The 13,736-nt window shown below is 50.7% G+C and overlaps 1 protein-coding gene across 3 annotated transcripts in view; it reads left to right on the forward strand.

Annotated features, from left to right (window-relative positions):
• CRTAC1 (cartilage acidic protein 1) overlaps positions 1–13,736 on the forward strand; it is a 151,654-nt gene that overhangs the window by 131,504 nt on the left and 6,414 nt on the right. For all 3 annotated transcript variants that reach the window (XM_027528887.1, XM_027528890.1, XM_027528889.1), the window contains exons 9-11: positions 1,321–1,403; positions 2,228–2,328; positions 2,899–3,067. In XM_027528887.1, the coding sequence (XP_027384688.1) occupies positions 1,321–1,403; positions 2,228–2,328; positions 2,899–3,067 (353 nt within the window). The remainder of the gene's footprint in view (positions 1–1,320; positions 1,404–2,227; positions 2,329–2,898; positions 3,068–13,736) is intronic.

Here is a 13,736-nt window from a genome sequence, read left to right on the forward strand (position 1 = left end):
CTGGGCTTTCTCCCCCAGGAACCCTTAACTGCATTGTCACCTGAACTCCAGGGTGTCTCTGCCCAGTGGTGACAGAGGTTACAGGATGTGAATGGGTAAAGGGACCGTGGGTGCTAGCCGGCTGAGGCATGTACACCTGCAGCAGACCGGCACACCCGCCAAGCGCGCTGCCAGGCCTGCTGCTCCCTGGCCAGGCTGCACACGAGCATGTGCTCGTGCAGCTGCCGCATGTGGACAGAGGACACGTCCCAGGGTACGTGCTCTAGCCTACACCCACCCTGCAGTTCTGCCAGCCCCCTCTGCCGTCCAGCCCCCAGAAGCTCCGGCTCAGGGAACCCTGACCTGCTCCTAAAAGAAAGCACTGGCCACAGCACAGCCCTCTGGTGACCCTGTGATTTGAGCAACAAGCCGCACCTGCAATGTGTGGGGAGAGTGATAAAGATCCCTCCTGGTTCTTCCCTGACCCTGACCCCAAAACTGCTCCACACAGCCAGGGCAGAGCCCCCAAGGCTTCAAGACCCTAACGAGGGAGAAAAATTGGAGAGGAAGCTTAAGGCCGTCATCAACATTCAGCTCAAAGTGCAAGAAGAGCAGCACTTTCACAGTGGACTTGTCTACAGCAAATGTTACCACGATTCAGAGTGCAAAATAGAACCCCAGCAACCCAAAGGGACCCCTCCCTCCCTTTTGCCTCCGAAATTCCTCCCTGCAGGCCAGACATGCACTTGGAGCTTCCTGAGAACCAGGCATCGTTAGATGCTGCAGGAGATTCAAAGAAGAATACGTGGTCCCAGCCTGCAAAGAACTCAGTCTAACTGAGGAGATGCATTCATGCAGAGCTTCAACCCGAAGCAGAAAGTGATAAAGGCCAGGAAAGTGACAGAGGCAGAGCAGGAAGGCACTGCTTCTAGCTGGACGATTAGGGAGGGTGTGGAGGAGGTGGCATTGAATTGGGGTGGGACCCTACGTAGCATCCAGAACTCGAAAACCCAGGGCCACATGAAGGAAAGTGAAGGTCAGCTGAAGGTAGCTGCGTCCCTGCCCCTTCTCCATCCATCACCTGCCCTTCCCCAGGCTGTCTATAATTCATCCATTAGAGAAGGAAAAATCGATATTTACCAACATAAATTAAAACCCGAGAAAGGCACAGCCAGGGTGTAGACAGGGTCTGTGAGCAGTGGCTCTGTCGGTGCGCAGGTGGCAGGGTCTCAGGGTGCTCAGAGCATGGAGAATGGAGTTAGTGGATTCCCACGTCCAGAGGGCCCACTGGGGCTTCGCCACGTGTGGTCATCCATGAACTGCCTGTCTCCCCTCCTGCAGCGTCATCCACAGGGAGCACGGCGACCCCCTCATCGAGGAACTCAACCCTGGCGATGCCTTGGAGCCTGAGGGCCGGGGCACAGGTGAGGACATCTGAGGGCTTCAGCCTGCTCTCCCCCAGCTCAGTGCTGCCCTTAGCAGGGATGCTGCAGCAAGCCCCAGAGCCTGGCTTGTCCTGTCCCCACCCACCCTGAAGGCTGAGGTCCCTGGGGTGGGAGCGGGGAGGGGCCTGGGAGTGCCAGGTGGGAAGCAGAGGAGAGAAAGATCCATTCTCCCAGCCCCAGGGCTGTGGGGTCACAGGCGTGGGGAGACATGGGCAGTAGAGTCTCTGCTGATGCTGTGCCGGGAGGGGAGGGAAAGGAGAGGCTGGGGGTCCTGCAGTCTGACCCCTCCTGGCATTCAGGCTGGTGGCAGAGAAAGAGCACTGGATCAGGAGGCCTAAGACCCGGCCCTGCCATTGCCATTGTCTTGGAGAAGGTGCTCCATCTTCTGGGTCTTGTTCTCCACACCCATGAAGTGGGGATAACTGCATGTGCCTTCTTCGTGTCTCTGGGTTGTAGTGAGGACGAAAAGGAGACTAGTATGTGCAAACATGTGATAGATTGATAAAAACTGTGCACATGTCTGTATTATGTATAACAGACCAGACAGAAGCCCTCATCTTCCAAATTGTTTGCACCCACACTCTCCTTGCAAAAGTCCAGGGGAAGGAAAGGGACCCCCGCCCGACTTCCACAAATTCCTATCACGAGCAGCTGTGAGAAGGAGAGCAGCTTCATGGTCCAGGCTTCATGCCCCAGTGCTGTGCTCTTTCCTTCACACTCAGGGCGTGGGCTGGCCCAGGTTAGGAGCCCTTCTCCTGTTGGTCTCCTGGCCGATGGCCAGACTGAAACCTGTGCTGTTGCAGGAGGCGTGGTGACCGACTTCGATGGAGACGGGATGCTGGATCTCATCTTGTCCCACGGAGAGTCCATGGCTCAGCCGCTGTCCGTCTTCCGGGGGAATCAGGTGTGCCTGGACCTTGGGACCCACAGAGCCCTGCTTGGCATGCTCCCCTGGGCCTGGGATGAACGAGAACAGAGGAGCCCGGGGTGCTTGTTTGACCAGAGTGGCAGGAAATGGACATCCCAGGGAGGAAGCAGATGAGTTCCCAGACAGTCAGTAAGCCCCTGAGAAGGGCTGCTTCTCAGAGAAGTCTTCTGCCCCTCTCCTTCCTCTGGCACATCTCCAAAAACTGTTTTCAGGAAGATCCCCCTGGAGAAGGAAACGTCACCCCACTCCAGTATCCTCGCCTGGGAAATCCCATGGACAGAGGAGCCTGGCGGGCTACAGTCCACAGAGTCGCAAAGAGACAGACACGACTGAGTGACTAAACAATAAGACACAAAATTGGCTTTCCCTGCTCTTTCCAGAGCTGCTCCCGGCAAACTTCAATCAGTCGGTCTGCCTCATTCAGCCTCCCTGCCTGGCTCCCTCCTCCTCTCTTTCCTCTGCCCCTTCTCTTCTCCCCTCTTCCTCCTCTCTGATCCTTCCATCCACCCGGCTGATGCCCAGACCTGTGTTCCTCCCCTGCTACAGGGCTTCAGCAACAACTGGCTGAGGGTGGTGCCACGAACCCGGTTTGGGGCCTTCGCCAGGGGTGCCAAGGTCGTGCTCTACACCAAGAAGAGCGGGGCACACCTGAGGATCATTGACGGGGGCTCAGGCTACCTGTGCGAGATGGAGCCCGTGGCTCACTTTGGCTTGGGTGAGTCAGGGCTCAGGGGTAAGGGGGTTTGGGGAGTGCCATGGGCTCTTGTCAGGGCAGTGGGATGCAGGGCTCTGCAGAGCCCACTGAAATGCAGGGCTCACAGCCTGAGCATCTTTCAGGTACCACCAGCTACTGGAGGCAACCCTGCTTTGAGATGAACCTGAACTCAGAAGGGAGGTTCTTTATGGCCCACTTCTTGCTGGGGTCCCCATCCCAGTGTCTCTGAGGAAGCAGTTCACCTTGGGGTCAGAGTATTTAATTCTCCATGTGTTCAAGGCTATGGCCTTGTTCTTCAAACAATGGCTACACCAAACCTGTCCACACCAGCTACTTCTCCAGATGCCTGGGTATTGGTTCAGTAATTAAAGTGTCTCAGCAAACCCTGGGTGCCTTCTCTTAGCTAGAAGGCTCAGGAGAAGCATGGCGGTGATGCCATCCCCAAGAAGGTAAAAATAGGTTCTTGACTGGGAGAGGGGGATTGAAAAAACGTCTACTTTTTTATGTATATATATATATATATGTATGTATGGGATCCCCAGGTGGCTCAGTGGTAAGGAATCTGCCTGCCAGTGCAAGAGACGCAGGAGACATGGGTTCAATCCCTGAGTCAGGAAGATCCCCTGAAGAAGGAAATGGCAACCCACTCCAGTATTCTTGCCTGGAGAATCCCATGGACAGAAGAGCCTGGCGGGCTACAGTCCATGAGGTCCCAAAGAGTCAGACACAACTGAGCGACTGAGCGCTCACACATTATGTATGTATAAATATGTATAGGGTATCTGTGTGTATACACATATTAACATCAACAGATACACAGTATACCTGTGGTATTAATAAAATATCACTATACATCTATTAGCATAGCTAAAGTAACAAAAGTTACGAGGCCAAATGCTGGCAAGAATGTGGAGAAGCTGGATCTCTCATTCATTGCTGGTACATCTACTCTGGAAAATAGTTTGGCAGTTTCTTTTATGACAAAAAAAAAATCTATACTGTACAACTACTATGAAAGTCGCTCAGTCTGTAAGACCCAGCATTTGCACTGCTGGGCATTTATCCCAGGTAAATGAAAACTTATGTCCACATAAAAATCTATGCATGATTGTTCATAGTAACTTTGTCTCTAATAGCCCAAACTGGAAACAGCCTCAATGTCCATCAGTGGGTTAATGGGTCAACAAACTGCCATCCATTCACACCATGGAATATTGAAACGTGAAAGTCACTCAATCGTGTCCCCATGGACTTTACAGTCCATGGAATTCTCCAGGCCAGAATACTGGAGTGGGTAGCCACTCCCTTCTCCAGGGGATCGTCCCAACCCAAGGATCGAACCCAGGTCTCCCATATTGCAGGTGGATTCTTTACCAGCTAAGCCACTAGGGAAGCTTACTCAGCAATAAAAAGGAATGAACCATTGATACATGCAGCAATTTGGATAGCTCTCATGTGTATTATGATGAGTGGCAGGGGTGGGGGGGTGAAGTCAGTCTCAGAAAGTCACATACTATTGATTCCATATATATAATATTCTCAAAGTGACAAAATTATAGAGATGGAAAATAGATCAGTAGTTGCTGGGGGTTAGAAGTGGTGAAAAGGGGAGGGGTGGGTATGACTTTAAAGGGAGAACCCCAAGGAGGTCTTCGTGTGATGGAGCAGTTCTGTGTTTTGATCGTGGTGGGAGCTGCATGATTCAACAGGTGATAAAAAACAAAGAACGGATACACACACACTGTGCCAATGTCAACTTCCTGGTTTTGATGTTGTATTATAGTTAGATAAGGTATATGTAACATAAGGTATATGGGGGCAACTGGGTGAAAGACATACCGAACCACTTTGTACTATCTTTTACAACTTCATATGAATCAATAATTCTTTCAAAATAAAGCATTTTTAAAGAAATGCACTACGGAAGGGAATTAGAGGGGAAAAGTCATAAAAGGCCTTCTTGGGGAGGAAGCACAGTAATGGAAAAAGTGTCGAGAAACACTATGGGGTGGGACATGGGGGCAACAGTGTCTTTACTAAAACACAACGATTAAGAAAACATTTAAGGAACTTCCCTTGGCAGTCCAGAGTTAAGAGTCCGTGCTTCCCCTGCAGGAGGTGCAGCTTCAATCCCTGGCTGAGGAACTAAGATCCCACATGCCATGCGGCATGGACAAAAATGGAAAATAAAATAAGTATTAAAAAAAAAAGAAGGGAAACCATTTGAGTCAAATATACCTAGGTTCAAAATCAGATACCCTCCCCCTTATGTTAGCACCTCATGATATTAACATAAAAAGAATAGGCAATACGGTCTCAAATTAACAGACATATATGTGTATGTTAATATTATATATACATCATATGGGCATAGAAAAAAACTAAAAGAAAATGCAAAAAGTGTGAACAGTGGTTCTCCTTGAGTGGCTGGATCCGTATGGTAATTCTTTCTTGTTCTAGGTGTGGTGACATTTTACTCTTATTATTTTACATCATCCTCGTGATTACCCTTTGATGTGGGCATGATTTATCCCCATTTTACAAATGGGAAACCTGAGGATCAGAACCATTAAACATTCCCCAGTCACATAAATGGCAGAGCTGAGATTCAAATCCAGACCTAACTGGGCAGGTGATTTTTATTTTATTCCATACTTTGTCTTCAGTATTTTGGGCTTCCCTGGTGGCTCAGACGGTAAGGAATCTGCCTGCAATACAGGAGACTCAGATTCAGTTCCTGGGTCAGGAAGATCCCCTGGAGAAGGGAATGGCTACCCACTCCATATCGTTGCATGGAGAATTCCATGGACAGAGGAGCCTGGCAGGCTACAACCCATGGGGTTGTAAAGAGTTGGACACGACTGAGTGATTAACACTTCACTTTCATATTTTGTGTATGTGTGTATGTGTTTTCCAATTTTTATAGGCAGCACATAATATTTATGTCATCTGAAAAAGAAGCATAAATATTTAGGGGACCCAGGGCCTGGTTATATGAGCATTTTCTCAGGCTATTTCACCCTGGGTGGGTCAGCCCGGAGTTGGAAATCTATCACTTTTAAGGCAGCCGTTCACTTTGCTGGCCCTGATGGTACAAGATGACTTTTATTTTATTTTTAAATATGTATCTATTTATTTATTTGGCTGCATCAGGTCTTACTTGCTACATGCAGGCTCGTTCCCCAACCAGGGATCAAACCTGGTCTCCCTACACAGAACACAGAGTTTCAGCCACCGGGCCACCAGGGAAGTCCTAGGTGACTTTTAAATACATAGTCCTCTCTTACGATATAGTAGTAGTCAACGTTAATCAAGTGCTTAGTGTATGCCTGACCCTGGTCTAGATGCTTTACGAAGATACCTTATTCCACTCTCGGCACCACAGGATGAACTAAGAATCATAACCCCATTTTACAGGTCCAGAAACTGAGACTGAGGTTAAGTCACACCTCCAGAAGATAGGGAGGACTGGATTTGGACCCCATCTCCTTGAACACCCCAGTCTGGCGTCTTAACCGCTATGACTTGACTGCCAGACTCCCATAGCTGTTCTGTGCGCAGCCAGCCAGGGTCCTGCTCTGCCCCTTTCTCACTGGACATCCACGACCCCTCAGTTACCAAATGACCCAAGTGAGCCCATCCACACCACGGTGACAGCCACGGTCTCACAGGTGGGATGTTTATCCAGACATCTGGCTTGGCTCTCAACCCACACCCCATTGTACAGATAAAGAAACTGAGGCTCACAAAGCAAATCAATGTTGAGGCCAGGACTGGGGCTGGGTTCTCCTTCCCCTCTCCCCTTGAGCTGCCTCTGCTATTTTGAGGTATGTCTTATGGGTCTTATTGGGCCTCTTCTCTGGCCAGTGTCAGTCCCTGCCAGAATGGACCTGCTTCTTCAGCTGGGAAGCCTTGGCAGGATCATTTGATGGTATCACAGGGTCCCAAGAGCCTCCATGACTCTTCCCAACTGTCTGCCTCCACAGCTCAGGGTTATGGAGGCTGCTCTTGCTTGGGACTCCCTGACAGCCCAGACTGCCAGTCCTTGCTCTTCTACATTGCCATGGGGTTTGTTCTGGGTCTGAACTCTGGTTCAGACTGCTCCACAGGTCCCCTGCAGCCTCCCCTGCCAATGGATCCACTCCCAGAGAGGCGTAGAAGGAAGACTACACTTGGAGACCGACCCCAGTGGATCAGCTGTGGGCCTTGCAGTGAGACTCTCTAAGGCCGCTCAGCAGGCAGCAGGGCCAACAGCCAGGGACACAGCGAGGGGCAGGAGGCTCCACCCCTGCAGCTTCAAGAGCCCCACATCCAGAAGGATCTTCATGGATCCAGCACAGCACAGGCCTTCCTGACTGATAGAGGGGCCAGCAGTGGGGCAGGAGGAGAGGGAACCAGTGGGAAAGCCAGATGGGAAGGAAGGATTGCGGAAAGAGAGAAGAATAAGGAGACAGAAATGGGACGCAGGGGAAACCAAGAGATGTGGCCAAGAGACAGATGAAACAAGGAAATGCTCCCTGCCCTCCAGGCTCGCAGTCCCATGAGAGAGGCTGATGGACACAGGAGCTCTGGTCGCAAGCAGATTTGGGTGCTCCATCACACTGGCCCAGAAGCTGTGAGAGGACTGAGACAGGAGAAACCCACTCTGCTCTGAGCGAGGAAGTGGGCCTTGAACTAGGTCTAGAAGGATGGTAGGAATTTGTAAGGCGTGGATGAGGGCCAAAGCGGGGCATCCAGGGGCTGTCCTGGCTTGAACAAAGGCCAGAGGTGAGAGTGTTCACGATGTCCACAGGACAGGAAGGGTCTGGTGGGAGCAGAATCTGAAAAGGGAGGCCAGGGCCAATGTTTCAGGAGCTCCCAGAGCCACGCAGAGAGGGTGGGCAGAGTGGAGGGGGTCGCTGAGCCGGGAAAGCCACAGCCAGGCTCAGCTTTCAGTGGGAGGGGCGTTGCTGGGGAGGAAGGACCAGGAGGAGGAGCCCAGGAGCCTCTCCGGGCACAAGACTGGCACCTAGAGCCCTGCAGGGAGAGCCGCATTTGCAATTTTTTTAGAAAGCTTTAGTTTTGTTTTGTTTTTTTTTTTTCTGACTGCAAGAATAATGCATATTGATTATAGAAAAATTAGAAAATATAACACCATAAAAAAGAAAGTAAAAATAACCTACAATCTCACCGCTACGTGTGGAATATTAAGCAAAAAGGAAATGTTCTCTCTTCACCCTCCCCCAGGGTCCTGTGACCCATTTAGTTGCTGCTTACTGAGCACCTACTATGTGCCAAACACTAACCGAAGGACGATCCTTGCTATGGGTGACCTTACATTCTAGTGGAACGAGGAGTCACATGTGATACCTCATAAACATAACAACTAGGTAAATATATAAAAGGTTAGAAGACGGTAAGCGCTATGAAAAAAGAAAATGCAGAACAGGGTAAAGGAATTAGGAACGCAGAAGGGAACAAGCCGGGAACGGTTTCAGTAGGTAGTCTGGGGCAGCCTCTTCCCAATTCCACACTTTTCGATAAGATTTTATTGCATGTAAAATACACAGGAGCACGTTTATAAATAAATATGCCTCGGAAGCTTTTTTAACGGAAATTATTAGACTCTCCCTATCATTCCCAAACTTGCTTTTTTCCCCCTCTCTCTTAACAGTAAGTATATCCTGGACATCATTCCAAGCCTGTGCATGTCTGCTTTGTTTTCCTTTAGTGCTGCACAGTATTTTGCTGTGTGGCTGCATTCATAATTTATTTAGCAAGGCCGCTGCTGACGGACAGTAGGGCGGTCTCCAGGCCGAAGTAGTTTGTTTTGTGGTGTTTGCAGTGAACAGGGGCAGGTCCAGAATGGGAATGCAGAAAGGGCTGTCCTGATGTCAGTAGGACAAGGAAGAAGATGTGGGGCCCCCCGAGGCTGTGCAGGAGGGCAGAGGGCTGCAGGAAGCCTCCTCCACCACCCATAATGCTCCTGCTCATCCCCTCTGACCCTGTTCCTTCCTGCCTCCAAAACCACCCCTGCCTCCTCCGGATTTTGCAGCAAAGTGTGGTGATCGGCTTGTCCATGGACACGTATGGGTGCACACATGTGCCCCTCAGCAGCCAGCCCCCTCCCTGGGGCACTTCTCTCCCCCACATACCTGGCTAGCTCCTCTCAGCTCCTGGGCCACTGGCTGGGGAACCAGTGCTTTCCCATGCTGTGGGCCTTTGCTTGGTCAGCACTGAGCTGTGCTTAGAGGACTCAGCTTCTCAGACCCTCACGTGCATGCCTAAGAGTCCAGACTGCATCACATCACACAGTAAAACTCAGGGACCTTGCTGCATTTCATGCTTCAAGGGGCAGGGGGTTCTCAGCGGGCCACTCTGTTGTGCAGTGAGCTCTCAGCTTCATCCTATAAAACCATCCCACGCACCCCTGCTCAGGGAGCCCCCTGGCCTCGTTCCACCATCCCCTACCCTGTCCTGCCCTTCCCCTGCTCCTCCCAATGCAGACGGCCAGCCAACCTCATAAACGAGCATTTCTGCTCACAGTCCCTGTTGAGTGCCCTGCTGGACTCGGGTTGCTCTGAACCCCAACATCTCAACCCCCGCATACCCACCCCATGTAGCCCACACCCACCCTGTGCAGCCCACACCCAGGCTCTCTGGTTCTGAGCTAGCAGAGAGCTAAGGCAGCTCTACCAAAGCCAATACGTGAAAACAAACGCCAATAATCTCCTTTCTCCGCCAGCCTCCCACTTGGGCTCACTCCCTGGGCCAACCCACCCCAGGCTTTGTTGGCGCCCCCATCCTCTACACATACACCCCTCCTTCCTTCAGCTGATTGTTCGCAAGTGACTCAGAGCTGCCTCCCAGCCGGCTGGTGCTCTTTTAGGAAAGGAAAATTCAGTGGCCCACATAAAAACGGCTTTAATAAAGTGCAAAAATATTCCACCAACTGTATTCCCACCATCTGTTTTGCTTGTGATTCTTCTGAAAAGCGCAATTCTCTGTGCCTCTTTGGCCTTTGTCCTTTAAAAGCTGCCGGAGGCGACTCCCTGCTGCTCTTAATGGGGCCTCCTCTGCTCCCAGACACACAGGCCCGGCAGTCTGGCCAACTTAAAGTCTGTCCTTGTGTAGTGTCTGGTGGCCGGGCCCCCTGGCTTCTGCAGCTGCGGGAAGACTTGAAATTTCTGGGGCAAAGGGAACGGCCCGGCCTGGGGGCAGGAGCCTGGGTTCCAGTCCGAACTCAAACACCTGCAGTTCCCTGCACCTTGCCAAGCCTCAGTGTCTCCATCGGGGGAGTGGGTATAAATTCTCCCTCGTGGAGTAGTTGAGAGGCTTCAATCAGTCACACCTTCGAGAGTTCCAAGTCCCTCCCCATCTCCTCTCCCACCCACCCCACTTAACGCACAAGCTCACACCCTGCTTCGCCCACTCTAATCTGCTCCCTGATCTTCAACACACATGTCCTTTTCATATCTCTATACCTCTGCCTGTTCTGTACCCTGTGCCTGGAACGTCCTTCCCTTGCCTTCCTTTCTGTGCCTCCCAAGCTCTTATTCCTCCTGCATCCTCCAACAAAATGACTTTTGACACCCGCCTCTCTCACCAAGTGGTACCCATACTATATGTGCACTTTCCCAGTTTATTTTAACATAATCACTGTGTTCATTGCCCCCACAGGGCTCAGCTCCTCCAGGATGGGTCCTAGGTCTGTCTCCTTCCTGCTGAATCCCAGCTCCCTGCATGATGCTTGGTCCATGGTGGTTTGGTCATGGGCGGGGAGGTGGGCAATAGAACAAGGGTTTCGAAGGTGCGGGCTTCAGGATCAGACATTCCCTCTCTGGGTAGCTGTGAGCAATTCCCTTCACCTCTCTGAGTCTCATCCCCTTCGACTCTAAGATGGAAATTATAAAACTAGTATTTTCTCAGGGGGCTGCTATGAGGATCCAGTGCCCTGACTGAGAATCACTGCCTGCAGTTTGGAGTGCATACCCTGTAACGTTACTGGCATCAAGGGGAAGCCCTTTGGGAACTGCAGGGTGCCCCCCATGTCTAAGAGATGATGGGGATGCTGAGGGTCAAAATTGGCTGGGGCAGCGCTCACATCCAAAAGACTGTCCTTCCTGGATAGGCTAGAGCTCCCATCTTACAGATGAGGAAACTGAGGCCCCCAAATAATCAGTAACAAAAGAGTGAGTCCTACTGAGACGTGCCCTCCCCATGGCTGATTTCTATCCTAGTCCTGCCAATCCCTGGGTCTGGAGGAAGAGAGGAAGCAGGATTCAGAGGCAGGATGTAAATTTGTGATTGTCTATGAATATTTGGCAGCTCTTGAGTTATTTGCGGCACTTCTGTCAGGCTGGAAAATGTATTTGTGTAGCTGCTCTGTTGGCTTAGGCGAGAAACATTTGTTCTTCTTTGTCTCCTTTTTTTTTTTTTTTAATAGAAAAATGTTTACTTTTTACATCTGCCACTTAGTTTGGGCGCTGAACACCCTAAACATGCCAAATCTCTTGAACCTCAAGAGACTACTTCCAAACAGAAAAAGAGTGGGCAGTTGACATCCCCAATCCTATTTTCACCCCCTTCCCCAAAATAAATTATTGTGGTAGGAGGGAACAGGGAAGGAAGGGGTTATGAGAAATGTTTTCTGGCTTAATAGAGCCAATCCCAGAACCAGCAAACCCCCAGCCTGGAAGGGGAGAACCTCCATGGGGAGAGAAGCTGCATCCTGTCTGGGGGCTCTGGGTCATGTGGGGGTCTCTGCTCAGGGGACCTCTATCTGGTGCTGCTGCCCCATTGCAGGCACAGGGGCAGGGGGCTGCTCACCTTTGACACTTCCGGAGGGTGGTGGCTGGTCCCTGCCCTTATTAATTCATGATGGCCAGAGGAGAGGCTTCTCTGGAGGCCTTGGGTTGGAGGGAGCAGAAGAGAAGCAAGCCCAGGGAGGCTCAGAAAGTAGACAGTGTGGCTCTCAAGATGCACCTTTCTCTGGAAGCTCCAGACTGACGCACTGGGACTTGGGGAGAAAGCTGCAGTGGGGTCCTTCCACACCGTGCTGTCTTAGCTCCGACCCCAGGGGGACCTCAGAGGTAGAGATAGATTCCAATACTGGAATCTCTATATTGATTCCCCTAAAGTCTAGGCATGCAGCTTCTTTCCCCATGGAGACTCACCCCTTCCAGGCCCATGGCTTACTGGTTCTGAGGTTGGCTCTATTAAACCAGAAAACATTTCTCATAACCCCCTTCTCCCCCTGCTCCCTTTTCTAAAATACAGGAACCCCGTTCATACGCAAAATATTTCACAGACCACCCTCCGCCCCCATCGCAGTGATCATTGTAGAAAATCCATTGGTGGACAGTAATGACCAAAAGCTGCTATAAATTCGATGGCACTTTTCAGTTTCCCTTGTTTTGTGACAGTCTCTATACGCATTGAGGAGAACGTGGCACGCAAATGTGGGTGACTTTATTCTCAGCCCTCGATTGATGCTTGGGGGAGTGTGCAAGTCTGTGGAGCCCCGAGCACCAAGCCCATGTCTAGGCAGCCCAGGTGGGTGTCAATGAGGGGCTGCAGCATCCCTCCCACCTGTACTGAGCGCTGCCCTCTTTCCCAGGTGACTGACTGGAGAAAGGCTTCTCCCAGCAGGTGAGGCCCAGCTCCCGCTCTTCTCACCCCAATCCATCACCATTAGCCTGACCTTGTCTCAGTGACAGGCCTGTTGCTTTAAGCAGGAAGCCGGGGCCGGCTGTGACGACGCCTAAACACCTGATAAATCTTTCCAACCTGCTTTCTGCCAGTGATGTAACATGTTGCTTTAAGGATGTGTGCAGATGGATTCACAATGAATATTCCCTGAGTTTCACCACCATTATTTTCTGTAAACATCTCGGCTTTGTTGTTGTCGTTCAGCTGCTAAGCTGTGTCCGATTCTTTGTGACCCCATGCTGCAGCACAAGAGGGCTCCCCTGTCCTTCACTATCTCCTGGAGTTGGCTCAGATTCATGTCCATTGAATTGATGATGCTATCTATCCATCTCATCCTCTGCCACCCTCTTCTCCTACCTTCAATCTTTCCCAGCATCAGGGTCTTTTCCTAGTGAGCTGGTTCTTCATATCAGGTGGCCAAAGAATTGGAACTTCAGCTTCAGCATCAGTCCTTCCAATGAATATTCAGGGTTGATTTCCTTTAGGATTGACTGGTTTGATCTCCTTGTAGTCCAAGGGACTGTCAAGAGTCTTCTCCAACACCACAATTTGAAAGCATCAATTCTTCAGTGCTCAGCATCCTCTATGGTCCAGCTGTCACATCCAGACATGACTACTGCAAAAACCATAGCTTTTACTGTGTAGACCTTTGTCTGCAGGGTGCTGTCTCTGCTTTTTAATACACTTTCTAGGTTTGTCATAGCTTTTCTTCCAAGGAGCAAGTGTATTTTAATGTCATGGCTGCAGTCACTGTCCGCAGTGATTTCGGAGCCCAAAAAGAGAAAAATCTGTCACTGCTTCCATTTTTTCCCCTGCTATTTGCCATGAAGTGATGGGTCTGGATGCCGTGATCTTAGTTTTCTGAATGTTGGGTTTTAAGCCACTTTTTTCACTCTCCTCTTTTGCCCTCATCAAAAGACTCTTTAGTTCCTCTTCACTTTCTGCCATTAGAATGACATCATCTGCATATTTGAGGTTA

This window comes from Bos indicus x Bos taurus, chromosome 26 (genome assembly GCF_003369695.1).
Source record: "Bos indicus x Bos taurus breed Angus x Brahman F1 hybrid chromosome 26, Bos_hybrid_MaternalHap_v2.0, whole genome shotgun sequence".
NCBI classification, from domain to species: domain Eukaryota; kingdom Metazoa; phylum Chordata; class Mammalia; order Artiodactyla; family Bovidae; genus Bos; species Bos indicus x Bos taurus.